The sequence below is a fragment of the Beta vulgaris genome, chromosome 1 (genome assembly GCF_026745355.1).
Source record: "Beta vulgaris subsp. vulgaris cultivar EL10 chromosome 1, EL10.2, whole genome shotgun sequence".
In the NCBI taxonomy this organism is placed as follows: Eukaryota; Viridiplantae; Streptophyta; class Magnoliopsida; order Caryophyllales; family Amaranthaceae; genus Beta; species Beta vulgaris.
The window spans coordinates 51,457,587-51,472,757 of NC_079202.1; the positions used below are offsets into that span (position 1 = coordinate 51,457,587).

Here is a 15,171-nt window from a genome sequence, read left to right on the forward strand (position 1 = left end):
GATCAACCAAAACCTATTGGAATAGGAGAAAGAAATAAAGTACATATCAAGCCCTAATTCTAGGTAAAGAAAAAAAAAGACTACATCGTCTAATGTTTATACTATTACCTATATATCGCCGTTTGATCAAATAAATACCAATGAGGCAAATTATGTAAAGTAAATACTTCCTCTGTTATTAATTGCAATGCATTTTCACACTTATTGAAGCACAATTTTGACTATTAGTAACTTTTTAGTTATATTTTTGTAAAAGTTGTGCAAATGAGATCGTCGAAGTGTTGCAATAAAAAAAGAACGATATCTATCCGATACTTTCTTTTTCCTTGGGTCACAAAATTCACAAACTCCACCAAAACATCTGCATTCTGCAACACTAAACCTGGCCAAAAACACTAGAATGGAGAATAAGATGGTTACAGACCTACATCAACTACAACAATCACAGCAACTAAATGACCTAATACAATCGCTCGAACAAGCTACTCTAATGGCGAAACAACTTCCAGCAATCTCCGACTCCGATCAACACCGCCTAATACTATCTTCTCTTTCATCCGCACAACTTTCTCTCTCCTCCTTCCTCACTCTCCACATCAACAACAACTACGCCGACAACTCTGTCTCGTGCGCCGACGTCTCTGACGATGATCCGATGGTTGCTGTCGACGATGAAGACGACGACGAAGAGCAGATTTCGAAGGATTCGTCGATGGAAAGAGTGGAGGAGAAGATGAGAGATTCTCTTTCCATTCAGAATAAGCGGCCGAAAAGACCGCTTTCTCCTTCGTCTGTTAGTGCGCTAGAACGACGGCGTATTGAGGAGAGAGAAAGTGTTAGGGTTTCGCCGGATTTTGATCCTCTTGGGAATCGGTCGAGAAAAATTGACCTTGTTTTTCAATTTCACGGCTAACCCTAGATTTTGATCATTTTTTTTTTGTATCAGTTGTGTACTTGGGGGAATAATATTTTCATGGTGTTTTTTCCCCTTTATTATTATATTTATTATTTAATTGGTCCTGATTACTTTTTGATGGTGTGACAAATTTCTCTAATTTGTTAGTTTTAATAATCTTGGGACAAAACAATTTAAAATTTTTAAAATTGGAGCAAATTAACTGCCGACCTCATCCTTTAAGGATTAAGTTTTTAGCGTGTCGTAAGATGATACACATTAGCTAAGAACCCGCATGATGCTACAAGCTACATCATAAGCACATTGAGAACGTAAATAATTGTAACCATATACATACTACCTCTGTTTTTATTTAGTTGCAACGTTTTGACTTTTACGCTTGCCAATGTACAATTTTAAATCGTTTTATCTCTAATTGTATGTAAGTAAAAATTATAAAAATTTGATATTATGAAAGCTTACATCGAAACGAATCAAACAAGACCCCACATGACTATATTTTGTTTAACATATAAATCAATAAATGTGGTCAAATAAGAGAACATGAATAGTGCAATTTGTCAAACGTTGCAACTAAAAAAGAACGGAGGTAGTATAAAATAACAGGCTAACAGCAATGAACTATCAATTTTCAGGCTTTATTTGTAAAGTCTCTATTCCTTGATAATCAAATCCCAACAAGTGTTGTAGTACTAGCAGTTGTTGGAGCAAACTAGCAAAACATTATGAGATTGAATTTTGAAGAAGATGATTAAAATGACCTTCATAATTGCAGAATTAAGAAAAGTTTGCATTTGGTATCACCCTTTGCACGGAATTAATGACTCATATACAAAATACAATAAAACAATCATAGAATAATAAAGTTGAATATAGGGAGTATGTAAAATACAACTATTGTATAGAAACTAGAAAGGCTTGATAGATCATATGAGGCAATAATGCACAATTGATTGGACATACACCAAGATGCAACTTCATACCTAGGTTCAAACTTAATCAGGAAATGCTGATTGTTACATCTTCCAGTTCAAGGTTTCAATCAGAAAACCTCTATCAGCCTAAAGCTTTTCCTAAATAATTCGACTGTGATTTACAACAGAATGCCGCATCATTTGACTATTCTCAGCAGTTTTGAAGAACTATGGCGCTATGCTTGTTGTACTCATGGTCTTTCAAGTTATATCTTATGGCGCATCCAAGTCAGCTATCACGAGGGAGTTATGCAGTTTTACAAAATCATTCAACGTTAGTTCCTCCGGTCTTGACTGCTCAAGCATGGTATAAAGGATAGCATTAGAATGGATTTTCAATTCGAAAATGGTGTGTTCACGAAATGGGCAACGTAAAAGTATTATGTTACTACTTACTGTGGCTGGAAGATCCATACTTCTTAAAGCTTCTTCGATCTCTGGAGGTGTGCGTATATGCTGAAGTGTATTCCTCAACATCTTGCGTTTCCCGTTGAATGCCGAATTAACCTGAGACCCAATAACAACGACTAACTCGAGGCTTGCTAAGTATATCAGACCAAGAATCAAATTTTGATGAACACGAGGAACAAACCAACGAGAAGAAGCTTTTGATTGATGGAACAGAGGGATAATCTGAAGGTTGCTTGAGTTTGAAAGAAACAACAGCACCATCAACCTGCAAAAGAACCAGAATCAACGAAAAGCTATTTACAGTACATCTTATTTGAAGATGTGGTTTTCTTTATGCACGTTTTCACTGTCTGAAACAATAGAAGAAATATTAATTTAAATCCATTGATCTTTAGAGATGGCAATTACAATGGAAGCTCAGCACTTACATTGGGTTGAGGGAAAAAATTAGCCCTTGGAACTTGAAATTTGTATTCTGGATCTGTGAATCAAAACAGTGAAACACGATAGTCAGTTATTAGATGACAGTATATCAATTATTTCACAAGACATCGTAAAGCAACCATCCGACACATTAACAATCATATGCACAACTCAAAGTTGGTCGAATTAATATGTGAACTATCATTACTCATCTTGAGCGTTTCCCTAGATATAGTTGCTTTACATAAAAGACCATCTATGGGCTTCCAGATATTGGAAAGATTCTGAAACATCTCCTTTATTACACGTTTGAAGATATCTTGATGAAATGTTCAATGTTGCCTTAAGAAACACCACCATCAGCAAGACTTGCTTCAGCACAAATAACACACATATTCAATCTTCTAACGGACACTACAAGCCAATGTTGTCTAATTCTCTTATCCCTAATGCTAAGACAACTAGATTATTTTCTCTGTTTAGGTTCAAAATCCATGATGGATCTCAGCACTTACTAGATTATTATGTGTCGAACTGGAGACTGAAAACTTGTACCTGAATAGAACTTCACAAATATATTTATAGGCCTGTACTCTGACGATTTTGAGGATGATTCAACCAAACGTATAGCAGTCTCATCCTGAAAAAGGACAATGGTAACCATACATAATTAGAAGCTATGAACAAGTCTTCATGAGGAAGCTGGGATGAATTGTAAAAACCAATCATGAAGTTGGAAAATGGTAAAATAAAATACAAACAAGAAGAAAATTTTCTAGCAGCATTTTTTGGAAGCTTGAAGATTTATTAGTCAGAAGAGTTCAGAAAGTGACTGAACAACCTGCTAGGGAATTTTGGGCAGAACATGAACGCTACATATGTGGGATTGATCCTAGTGAGGTCCCTTGCTCCTTCCCCCCAATACCACCACCTCCACGCAAATCGGCTCCAAAAATTTCCCATATTACGCTCATGATAATAAAAGCCAGCAACCACTTATGGACCTCTACAGAAGATAAAGATCACATGCATTATGAATTGAGCTTTTTATGAAGGATATAAATCTGTGTACTACGAAGTATTATAGAACTTTCAAGGATTACATCAATTATAAATGCTGATGCCAGCAATGTCTCTATGGGTTTTATGTTAAATTTACAATTTTATACTATCTTTTCATTGTCTGGTCTTCACTTATACTGGAAGCTCATATGTTCAGACGAAAGGAGTCAATGAGAAAATGATACAACTTCCAATAAGAATTGAGGTGTCAAACAATATCACAGAAATGTACAAAAAGCACAAAATTTTGTAAAGGGAGAAGAATGGGAATAATTCCAGCTTAAAAACAAGTAAAAACCTGAAGTAACAGAACAACTTCTGAAAATATGTCACCCATAGGAAGAAGCTGCTTCACCACATCCTTACTAATGTTGAAAGGTATGTTTGCCACAACCTATAAGAGGAAGAAGTCAGTTTATTTTACCATATTACTCCATGATCATTCATAGATAGAAAATAAATCCAAAATAATCCTGCTAAATATCAAACAATATGTTTCTTGAATTCATTGATGGCAAAACAATTACGAACTTGACTGTATATTTCAGAATCTAATGATTAACATGAAACATATTCAAAGAACTCTTTCAATCTTCTTTGAGATGTAGGGGACCTCATGACTCAGAAAAACCAAAGACTGTATGCCAGGAAAAAGGGAAATGAGAAAAGAGGTGCTTATTACTCTCCTAAATTCTCTTTTTTTTTAAAAAAAAAAAAAGCAATCAGCTGGTCAAACCAACTATGTAAACTATCAAATAGAAATGAGCAATAGCAACTATACATCAGAAAGACAAGGGTCCTGTTGCTGGCACATGTCAATGACTCAATGTGTGTTTCATTATAAAAGGAGTTCAAGTTTTGCATATCTTTCAATTCTGGTTGACGCTAATTGTAAAACAACAAAAGCAGTTTTCACAGGCAAATGTTGCGTGCGATGATTTTCCAAGTCACGGTTCTGAAAGGAAATGACATAAACACAAGATATAATAATCGAAAGATAATCCCCACGTACAATAGAGATCTTACTTTGGCATGCCTTGTCTTCGTACCAGCCAAATTTTTACTTTCCAATAAAGATAACATATGGGAACGTATATGACATTTTGTAAAATCTTCTTGTACAACCTGCATTGAAGATGAATTATGACAACCAAATACTTGAAGATTGAGGTAACTAAATGAAGGTAGCTACACATAAAATTGTGCACGACCAAGTCATGGATTTATATCTAAAGTCATGTAAACTTATGCGACACTGATTTACCATCAAGCGGCCTGTATCTGCAAACCGTTCCTTGACAAGGGCAGCCATGTGTGGATCCTAAACAACGCGCACAATACAAAAATAAGGAGTTAAAATCCCTGAAAGAAAGCTGTAATTTCAAGTAAAATATGACCTATGATGATACTACGAACCAAGTCTAATGCACACAGTACCTAGTCGATGAAACTAAAGGTCTTTTATTTTTCAGAAGAATGCATAAATTTTATGTAACACAAAAGAAAGCATAAAACCATGAAGCAAAGCAGAAGGTTAGCTTCAAATGAACTACTATTAACTACAATGAAAAGAGCCATTTTTTATGCCACATAGAGAAAAACAAAGGTTCATAAATTTTAATAAATTGCACTTGAAGCCAATGAATAATCTAATTTCTAATAATATCTCACTTTACTTGACAAAATGATCCAACCTTTTCAATGGCCAACACAGTAGCACCAGCATCAGTAAGAACATTCGTCAAGGACCCGGTACCAGGTCCAATCTCCAGCACCAAATCCCCATCTTTCACATTAGCAACAGATGCAAGCTGCTCATTGATGGTAGAATTCAGCATATAATGCTGTAAAAAAGCAAAACACACACACAAACAAGATGATCAGTAAGTGTTCGATGAAATGCCCCAATGAAGTAAAATAAATTAATAGCCCACCATTTCAGACAAAAATTGTTACCCATAAACCATTTCTTTCAGGTATAAAAATGGTAGAAGAAAGTATGAAACCTGGCCAAGAGATTTTCTGGGGAAACGTTTTCTGGAATTGAGAGCTTTGAGTGTAGCATTGTAATCATCTGGGTTTGCAGCAGAGATTATGAACAAGGTTCTTCTTCGCTTTGGTATTTTAGTAAGATTCGTTGAATACAAAGATTTATTATGCTGAATTTTCGAGGTCGAAGTAACTGGAATTGGATTTGGCGGGAAGGGTTGCACAAACGATAGCATATCTCTGTGCTTGGTAAAGAACCAAGAGTACGAACACTGAAACCGCGGCACTCATTATATCTTCGATTTTAGTACTAAAGTTCGGACTATTTATTTGACGGTTAATTTCATCTAATTTTGTACTCTCTTTTTTTTCTACATGAATTTTGCACTTAAGCTATATGAGCATTGAGTATTTAGCACTGAGGAGTAGGTATGGTTGTGCAAAGACTAGAGTCAAATCGGAATTCGAACCAAATCAAATTCGAAAAATTCCAGTTCAAAAAAAACCTAATTTAGGGTTTTTGGTCTAGTTTGGTCTTCCGATCCAGACCTGTTTTACCGGAATTTATATTATTTTAGTTAAACAAAAAGTGTATATGTTAAAAAAAATTAAAAAGTTAGAAAGTTAAAAACCTACTATTTAATATTGTTATTAAAATTATTAATTTTTAGAGTTTTTTGCGGGGATATACCAGGGTAATAGAGCATTTTGTGGGAATATAGCTCACTAATTTTTTTTTGTGGGGATATACCAACCTAAATTTTAGTTTTGTTAAAAAGTACCAAAAACTCTATTTTCGGCGAGAAAGTCAAATTTCCAGCCTTTGACTTGCTTAAATGAAAGTCGATCGGCTTTTTTTCATTCCTGAAGAAGTTCATATCTTACCCGGATCTTCGTCCATAATGGTACTAATTACTCTTTGTATAGTGTGTGATATTCGATTGCTTCGATTATATTCATTTTCTTTCAACTTCCTCACTGTCATTTTGTGACTTACTCACGAGTTCCTACCAAGTCAAAGGCCGAAAATTTGAATTTTTCGTTGAAAATAGTGTTTTTGGTATCTTTTAACAAAACTTAAATTTAGGTTGGTATATCCCCACAAAAAAAATTTAGTGAAGTATATCCCCATAAAATGCCCCATTACCCTAGTATATCCCCGCAAAAAACTCTAATTTTTAATACATCTAATTTATAAATATATTTAAATAAAATTAAAAAAAAATTTAAAAAAATAGATTTCAGTCTAACAGGTCCAAAACCAGACCGGACCGGAAAAATTGACCGGATCCGGTCCATTCCCGCTTCAAAAAAATCTTGGGTTTCGATCCACCAGTTCATGTCCGGTTCGGTTATGGAACGATGCACGCCGCTAATAGTAGGTGATAGTTCAGTGATATTGGCGTCATCAACTCGGAGGATTTCCAATTTCCCCTCTTTATAACGGCCTTCAACTTATGTAATTTTTTTTAGTGTGTGTGGGGCAATGATTGCGAATATATAATTATTGTTACTAAGTGATAGAATTACATGAGCAAGTTGAGAGTTGGAGTTGTGATAAGCACTTGAGTGGTGGAGTTTTAGATGTTATTGAATAATAATATGTTTGGTACTTAATTCTATGCCAATCAAATACTTTAGTTACTTGCATCATTTTTCATTTTTGGCAATTTTCTGTTACTGCATTGTTTATATTTTCGATAATACATTTTCTCTTTCTCTCCTAGCACATGGTTCCTTCTATTTTTTATCTCTCGCTATCTTTCTCCTTACCTTAGTCCTTGTGCCAAAGAAAACGATACAAGTAATAAAGAACAGGAGAAATACTTTCTAGTACCCTTTAATCACTTTCTAGTACAACTAAACACAACATAGTATCAATACAACATTTCTTACCAAGATAGATACCAAATGTCTATGGAGTATTGAGGGATAGGTGTTCCCTTATCCAACTACTCTTTCCCCCTATAAAAAAACCTTACTTTAAGTAAAATCAGGTTTACCTACGAGAGGTTTTAATTTATTAGAGGAAAGCACTTCTTCTATCATCTAAAACAACTCTTAAAAGTTGGATAGTAATGTTTAGTGGTAATTTTTTAATCTTAATTGTATTTCATTTTATTACACTATTAATGTCAAGACTCAAAAGACAGAAGAAGCAAGATGACACTCAATGATCTAGTTCTCACCTTCCCATCAATAAGGTTTAGAGTTAGAATTTCACCTCCTCCAGTCTCTTGGCTGTATTAGGATTAATGCTTCTAACTACATAACTCTCATTTCAGAAAAAGAGAACAATCACTCATTAGAGTTTGCAACTGACCAGCAGAGTTCCTAAATGAAGGATGGGATAGATTGCAAGCAAAAATTATTAATAATAACATGCAAAAATCAGTAACACAACAGTATTTTATTAGTCAACAATTTTGCTGATGATGTGAATACGTATTAATCGAACAATGGATACATGTACAGGAAATTTACATCTGGGTAGAACTGAACATAAATGACTAAATCTTTAACATCCGGAAGTAATCTTCGATTATGGACAGCGCGGATGAGCGATAACTAGAGCCAAATAGATTATAGTGATTAAGGTAGTGATACAACATATAAAGGTCCCTTCTTTTCTCAAATCCTGGTTGTTTGGGCATCACCTGAGGCAAATTGCACAGGAAAGGACATTAAACATTGAGCATACATGCAAAGCCAAATTCGAAATTATGCAGCAACCTGAGGGACTCTAAGGAGACTAGGGAATAAGAAGAAAAAAAATGCATTACCTAGTTCAAAGATGCAAACAGATTAAGCAAGGTGGATAGGATCTTGTAAAACCCACAAGTTATATGGTATTCCTTAGATCGCATTATATTCACTATTATGTTCTTGGATTATGCTATATGCAGCCCTTAGGGTTGCATGCTGCATATAAAATATAAAATACATTGTTTAAAATGGACATTAGTTGTCAATTTACGACAAAAGTTTGCATTAATCTATGTAATAAATGATGCTTGTTTTTTTTTTTCATTTTTAGCTTTTTATATGCAGCCCTTAGGGCGGCATTTAGCTTTTCCCTATGTTCTTATACCATAAATTTCATTTGAAACTAAGATATAGAATACTTAAGGATGGAAATTGTCTTTTATATAAATTTTGTTCATAAACATTTTAATAATACATGCACTTTAAATTATGTGTGATTTAAATATTGATGAAGGGCCATCCAATACAAAAATCCCGGTTTCCTCCTGCAAATAAGGAACATATTTTTGGGTGAAATAAATCTAACATTATTACAAGAAGACAGAATTCAAAACAACATTTTCTTTTCATAACGGTACAAGTCATTAGACATGAATAGTTGATGAAGGAGATTCAGAAACGATAATACCTCAAAATAAGAACTGTAAAATGATGGACCAAAGCCCGCACACCACGACATTCCGAATTCCGCTTCATTGTGTCCATCTATAGATGAAAGCACATTAAGCAATTAACAATCCACATGTGTTTGTGTTCTCTAGTACATAAATCTCATACAATACTGAGGACTCAGAACATTAATTGCACATCTAGAAGACAGGTCACTTGTGCGCTGGCCATTACATGCTTCATCAAAGTATTGCAATTTTGTGTATAGAATATCGTGGTCAAGTCTTAGCCAAGCTTTAACTGTATGTAGAAGACAATTCACTTGATATGTCCAACGAGCATCAATACAATTCTAGAACAGTTTCTGCTAGAGCCTAAACTGCAAGATTACCTCGCAATGCTAGCTTGAATTAACCTCTACTAGTTGTTTTAAACATACAATTAATCGCATCATTACTCATGCAGATGATAACAATTACCAAGACAATATATTTTCTCAGCCAAAACATATGCAATACAAAGAAGGTGGCATTGGCTGTAGATAAGATGCCAGTATGCCACCTCAAGGCACCCGAATTCAAAAAAGTATTAATCTCAGCACCATTCAGCAGTTATCCCATCTGATCACTTAAGATTGAGTCTTGCTGTAGAACTTCTACAGGCATCCATAAAAAGTTTCGGGTAGCATGGTTCTATCATCTTATATATATCACCTTTGCGTTTGAACTACTTTTAACAGCTAATTCAGGGATATTCATGGCTAGAGACTTTGCATACATGCCTGTATCTAAGCAGGTCAATCTAGCAGTTTCTGATAGGACTCACAATAGCATGCCGGATCAAGAATAACAGGTTCGCCATTCTTATCGTAGGTTATATTCCCACTCCACAAGTCTCCATGCAGCAAACACGGCTCAATCACAACATTCTCAAAGAGAGGTGTCAGGTTCTTTGCCAGCTTTTGTCCTGTCAGAAGAAATTTCCCAAACATCAGGTGAGGCAAACATATTCGAACAACACCAGTAAAACACAATAAGGTTACCGTCAAATTAGATTCTGTACTTCATGTTTACAGCCAAGGGGGAAAAATTAATCACGACGAAGATATATCTCATCAAAAGATAGGTCTACTCTACATGCTGGAGTACCGAACAGGGGCACCAGCCACCAGGCAACAGTTCCCCAGAGCTGCCAGCGCGTGGGCTGTGTGTGAGGTGTGTGGATGACTGCTACGGTCTTAGAGCATGCGCCTCAGACACACTACCCAGGTGTACCATGATATGGATTTGGTACACCCAAGTGTACAGTAAAATTTGGTCCCATCAACACCTAAGACTTATCTCAAGTAACCTCAAATATTGGCCCCATCAACATAATCTTGGAATTGTACACTAGTGACATATGTAGCCTTCAACTAACGGATGCATTTTGCTGGTAGGGTTCGACACCATATGTTCGGATAATTGAGTAGCAAATATGGGAGTAGCAAATATGGATGAAAGGCAGTAAAACCAGGATATCGTTTGAGAATCTTTTGATACATATTGGTCTTAGTTGAGACTTGAGACAAACACGGAAGCTATACATTGAAGATACTGAGGTAATAGTTCGATTTATGTGTTGAAAAAGAGTCCTTTAAAAGCTAGAACTCATAGACCTTGATAGTTAGCTTAATCCAAAGGGTCCAGAAGGATTCCCTATTACAGAGAATAATCTAACATATAGCTTACGACTTCTTCACATTACGGCAGCCTTATCCTTCTGGACGTTTCAACTAAATGAGAGTGGCAGATTAACAGGTATAAGTTTTATGAACTACAGTCGCTTGGATGATCCTATCAGCCTACAGTTGTTATATCCTCATAACTCACAATGACCACAATCACTATAGTATTTCGTCAGCATAATTCAATACTTCTGCTCTAGTTTGGTATTCAATTCACTATTTTGTATAATCAAACTGTCTCAAACAAATAGCTGAGTAAGAGAAAATAAATATCATGGTGGTTTCTAGCATAGAAGCAAAGATGTAAAAATGCATATTGTCAACTGGAAAGCCTTGGAAGGATTAAACTAATGTTGAAATATCATAAATAGTTGGAGACAAAACAGAGAATGAATCAGTGAGAGCAGTACATGAGATCAACAAGCAGTATCTCAGTATCAAATATAATCAGTAAGAGATTAAAAGGTAGTTCACTACACTGAAGACCATGGGTGAAAAGTTGAAAACCTTTTTCATAGATAGAAGAATCTCCAAACTGATCTCGGGCCAATTTAAGTTGATAGCCCAGTCTATGCTCTACATAAAACTCAATCCAATCTGATGTCCAGGTATTAATCTGTGGAGTACTGCACAACCACAGAACTAGAGTCATATAATAGTGGAGTCGTGATCACTGACAGCATTCAGTGACTTAGAACTCCCACTACTACTGCAGCAACAAAGTGACAAACTAGAGGCTATAGAACATTCCACAAGTGAGATAGCAAACAGCTCCCCTTTCTCAAATTAAAAAACAAAATGAAAACTTTCAGCCAACTAGAAACCTAGTAGAATGATGTTTAATACTGTAGCTTACTAGGTAGCTTACTAGGTTATAAACTGATTATAGCTTCTCTGGAAGGAATGTACCTGCCAATAGTATTATCAACTTCAAAACCATATCCTTTCTCAGATTTCCCAGCTTTATGCATTTCTGCGAGCTTCCTCCCTAACGCAGCCTAAAGATTTACTATGGACTATTAGTTAAGATACTTGGACTACAACACAAAAATTATTGGCAGCTAACTTAAAGCTGACCCATCCTCACCTGACCACTTCCAGATCCCCCAAATTCTACAAATTCCATAATGATGTAAGAGCCACCCCGTGGTAGAGATCCAACCTGCAATCCTTAACGAGGGATACACTTACATATCCATTCCCAGCTGCTTAGAGAACATATCAAGACCAAGCATAATATTAAGCAAGTTACCAAACAAAAATTTAGGTATTTTCTTACCTTGAATGGCTTAGGAACACGAATTGTACTGGTTTCATACATTAGTCTTAAACCAAGAGCCTCCCCTTCAAACATCGATGGACCGATACTCCTGTTCATTCCAACATTCAACACAAGTCTGTGAAACAACTTTGATTCATGTGATAGCATCTCATATTCCAAAATTCACCACACTTATACAAACTACTCCATAAATAAGGAATAAGTTGGTGTTCAACATAGAATAGGCACAATAATCAAGCTGCTCAGCATAATATACCTGTTAGTTTTAACAAAGAAAGGACCGACATCGGTGTCGTATCGGGTGGCAAGATTGATACAACCACCACCTACAGGACTTGTTTTAGTAATCTGTGTTGCCTTCCCTTCAGTAAGAATCCACTCACGAACTGGGTCTTCACTCATTGCCACAACTGTCCAAACAATAATACAGTTCACAATTAAAAACCTAAAATTCTCAATCACAAGTAAATTAAGCTAAACTACAACAATAAAAAAAAGTAGGTTCACCCAAGAATAAATTTTGCCACTTCAATGAAAATTCCATCCATTGCAACATTATCTGACCCAATAACATTTCATTAACTAAATAAAGAACTTTGATAAAACTATATGATAATAAAAGCATAGTTCTTGCATCAATTAAAATCGAGCGTAAAAAGTGCAAGCAAAGGTAACACAATTATCAAACACAACAAAAGAATTAAGAAAATAAAGTAGATGATTTGGGTAAAATTTTTGTACAAAATTAACATAACTTACTTGCAAATCGTTTTGGTTTGGCGAACAAGAGTCTTGAAACATTAGAAGGGGTGAGAGAAGGGCGGCATTTACATGAGGAGAGAGACAAAGAGCTGGGCGGTGCAACTACCACCATGGTTATTGTTTTTCCTTTAGCCTTCTTTTCTTGGATGATGCTGAATGGTGCGAGAGGAGGACATGTGGTGATGGCATTTTTACTCACTACTCACTTGTACTTTTTGCACGCGATGTGTGCTTGAATTTTTTTTAAGACGGAAGTTTGGTTTGCTTTGACATCATTAAATATCAAAATTTGAATGTTAGACCTATCAAATATAATTGTTTTTAGTTGCAAAATTTGATTGATTTAGTCTTTGTCACTTAAGTTGTTGGAACATAAGGTGACACTCAAGAAAGGGGGGTTGAATTGAGTAGTGAAATCTAATCGATTTTCGCAAAATCTCATTTATGGCTCAGTGCCTGGCACTGTGCCAAACACTCGTAAATCGCTGATTTGAGTTTTTGCGAATAATAAACTAAAAGTATGTGAGATTTGATACGCAAACACAGGATATAACGTGGTTCAATCTCACCTCTGAGATCTACGTCCACACGAAATAAAACTCTTTATTTCTTTGAACCCTAAAATATCAAACTCTTGACACAATAAGATTCCCCCACTACTAACCCTAGTAGTGAATCCCAACCCTTAACTCTAAGAGTTGTAACTCTCTATAATAGTGAAATTACAGAAAGAAAGAATCCTCAATCGTGTGCTTCTTAGTCAAGCAATTAGAGAACAATTACAATCGTATAATAGTAACTTGAATCTGACTCGCTCAGTGCTATGCTCAGTGCCGTAGGAAATAGTTTTCAGCTCTTAATATTTCTGATTTTTCTCTCTGAAAACGTGAGATCTAAAAGTGAATTATGAAACCCTTTTATAGGACTTGGTTTGGACGAAAATCCTTCAAAAATATCTTTATCTTTTAATCCTTGATTTAAGGGATAAAACTCTCCTTTTAGAAAAACAAACTTTATCTTTTTCTATCTTTATCTTTAAACTTAAAAAGATAAGTTTTCCATATTAGATTTTCTTTTCAACTCAAAATTTGTTTTTATCTAAAAAATATTTTCCAAATCTTTTTAGAAAATCTGAAAACACGTTTTAGTAAAACTCTGTTTTATAAAAATCTTTTATTTAAAAACACGTTTTTATCAAAACACGATTTTTATTAAAATCTTTTTCAAGAACTCGTTTTTATCAAATTCTGTTATAAACACGGTTTTATAGAATTCTTTTTCTAAAAACACGTTTCCCTAAATTCTTTTTATTTCTTATTTCGAAAAATAATTTCCTTTTTATATAGATATATAATTTTAATACAATTATTTATTTTCTTAACTCTAAGAAAATAATAATTATACTAATTTTATATTTCTATATTTAGCACAAAGCATATCACCAAGTTTGAGCATATTACATTTGAATCCAAAGTAACTATTCTAAGGAACATATAAACTTGACTTCAATCTAGATTCTTCTTTTCTTCAAAGTCTTCATTTATTAATTCCTTTCTTCATGCATTTGTTGCAACTGTTACATACTTTCATACTATAACATATTATATTAATTTTCATCATCAAAACATAACATGTAGTATATGCACAACATAAGTCTCTCGTCAATTTCTTTTCTTTTCTTTTTTACTTTTTAAAGTTAAATTATATAAACAAAATAGAAATTCTATTGAATTTATATATGAAGTATTATAATTTTGTAAGTGAATGTTTTAGTTGATTTTTGAATCAAATATACTACTTCATAAATTGTGAAAAAAGTGGACACCTTGATTTCAAGTCAAATTTTTGTGAATGTTTTTGTGAGTATATATTGACGTTGTAGTGTATTGGTTGTAGTTTGTAAGTGAATTTTTTTAGTTTTCGAAAAGTTTTCTCATTTGAGTGATTTGCATACGTAAATTATGCAATTTTATGTTTTTAGTTGACTTTGTGAGTGATTGTTATAATTTTATTTTCGGTATTTTTGTATGAAGGCCCTTTATGGTTTGCAAGTGAATTTGTAATTTAGAAAGGAAGGGGTAAAATAGTCACTTTATTCGGGGACAACGTAACTCCCCCCTTCCCTTATATAATAGAGATTTTTTTAGGAAATTTGATGGGCGATTTATATTTTATATATAAGGAGCGTTTTAAAAATATTATTTTGAGCGGAAGCCACATTAGTGATTAATTATGTAATAGAGTGTCCGAG

At 34.5% G+C, this 15,171-nt stretch overlaps 3 protein-coding genes across 4 annotated transcripts; 1 reads left to right on the plus strand and 2 right to left on the minus strand.

The window, feature by feature from the left end:
- Window positions 1-265: 265 nt before the first annotated feature.
- LOC104905481 (hypothetical protein) lies at window positions 266-1,031 on the plus strand. The gene has a single exon (XM_010694038.4). The coding sequence runs from the start codon at window positions 401-403 to the stop codon at window positions 911-913; it is 513 nt and encodes a 170-aa protein (XP_010692340.2). The 5' UTR covers window positions 266-400; the 3' UTR covers window positions 914-1,031.
- A 722-nt stretch (window positions 1,032-1,753) lies between these two features.
- Window positions 1,754-6,080, minus strand: LOC104905480 (ribosomal RNA small subunit methyltransferase, chloroplastic). Of its 2 annotated transcripts, XM_010694037.4 has the most exons (10): window positions 5,793-6,080; window positions 5,481-5,630; window positions 5,051-5,107; window positions 4,813-4,911; window positions 4,085-4,180; window positions 3,280-3,364; window positions 2,730-2,782; window positions 2,483-2,566; window positions 2,287-2,397; window positions 1,754-2,184 (listed from the first exon to the last, which is right to left on the minus strand). In XM_010694037.4, exons 1-10 carry the CDS (start codon window positions 6,009-6,011, stop codon window positions 2,104-2,106), a joined length of 1,035 nt encoding a protein of 344 aa, XP_010692339.2. In that variant the 5' UTR covers window positions 6,012-6,080; the 3' UTR covers window positions 1,754-2,103. The 2 variants fall into 2 exon arrangements, with proteins under 2 accessions (XP_010692339.2, XP_048497139.1); XM_048641182.2 differs by lacking the exon at window positions 4,813-4,911.
- Window positions 6,081-8,166: 2,086 nt separating this feature from the next.
- Window positions 8,167-13,094, minus strand: LOC104905479 (protein-ribulosamine 3-kinase, chloroplastic). The gene is made up of 9 exons (XM_010694036.4): window positions 12,918-13,094; window positions 12,415-12,568; window positions 12,156-12,246; window positions 11,964-12,038; window positions 11,786-11,874; window positions 11,384-11,502; window positions 9,976-10,116; window positions 9,170-9,246; window positions 8,167-8,432 (listed from the first exon to the last, which is right to left on the minus strand). Exons 1-9 carry the CDS (start codon window positions 13,030-13,032, stop codon window positions 8,286-8,288), a joined length of 1,008 nt encoding a protein of 335 aa, XP_010692338.2. The 5' UTR covers window positions 13,033-13,094; the 3' UTR covers window positions 8,167-8,285.
- Window positions 13,095-15,171: the final 2,077 nt, after the last annotated feature.

Coding starts and splice junctions, on each gene's coding strand:
- LOC104905481 (XM_010694038.4), top strand. CDS start 401: ATGGAGAATAAGATGGTTACAGACCTACATCAACTACAACAATCACAG.
- LOC104905480 (XM_010694037.4), bottom strand. CDS start 6,011: ATGCTATCGTTTGTGCAACCCTTCCCGCCAAATCCAATTCCAGTTACT. Junction 3,365..4,084: donor AAGTTGTTCTGTTACTTCAG/GTTTTTACTTGT, acceptor GTCCTTTTTCAG/GATGAGACTGCTATACGTTT. Junction 2,398..2,482: donor TCAAAAGCTTCTTCTCGTTG/GTTTGTTCCTCG, acceptor ATTGGGTCTCAG/GTTAATTCGGCATTCAACGG.
- LOC104905479 (XM_010694036.4), bottom strand. CDS start 13,032: ATGGTGGTAGTTGCACCGCCCAGCTCTTTGTCTCTCTCCTCATGTAAA. Junction 12,039..12,155: donor GTGTTCCTAAGCCATTCAAG/GTAAGAAAATAC, acceptor TAAGGATTGCAG/GTTGGATCTCTACCACGGGG. Junction 9,247..9,975: donor TCTTGATCCGGCATGCTATT/GTGAGTCCTATC, acceptor TTTCATCTATAG/ATGGACACAATGAAGCGGAA.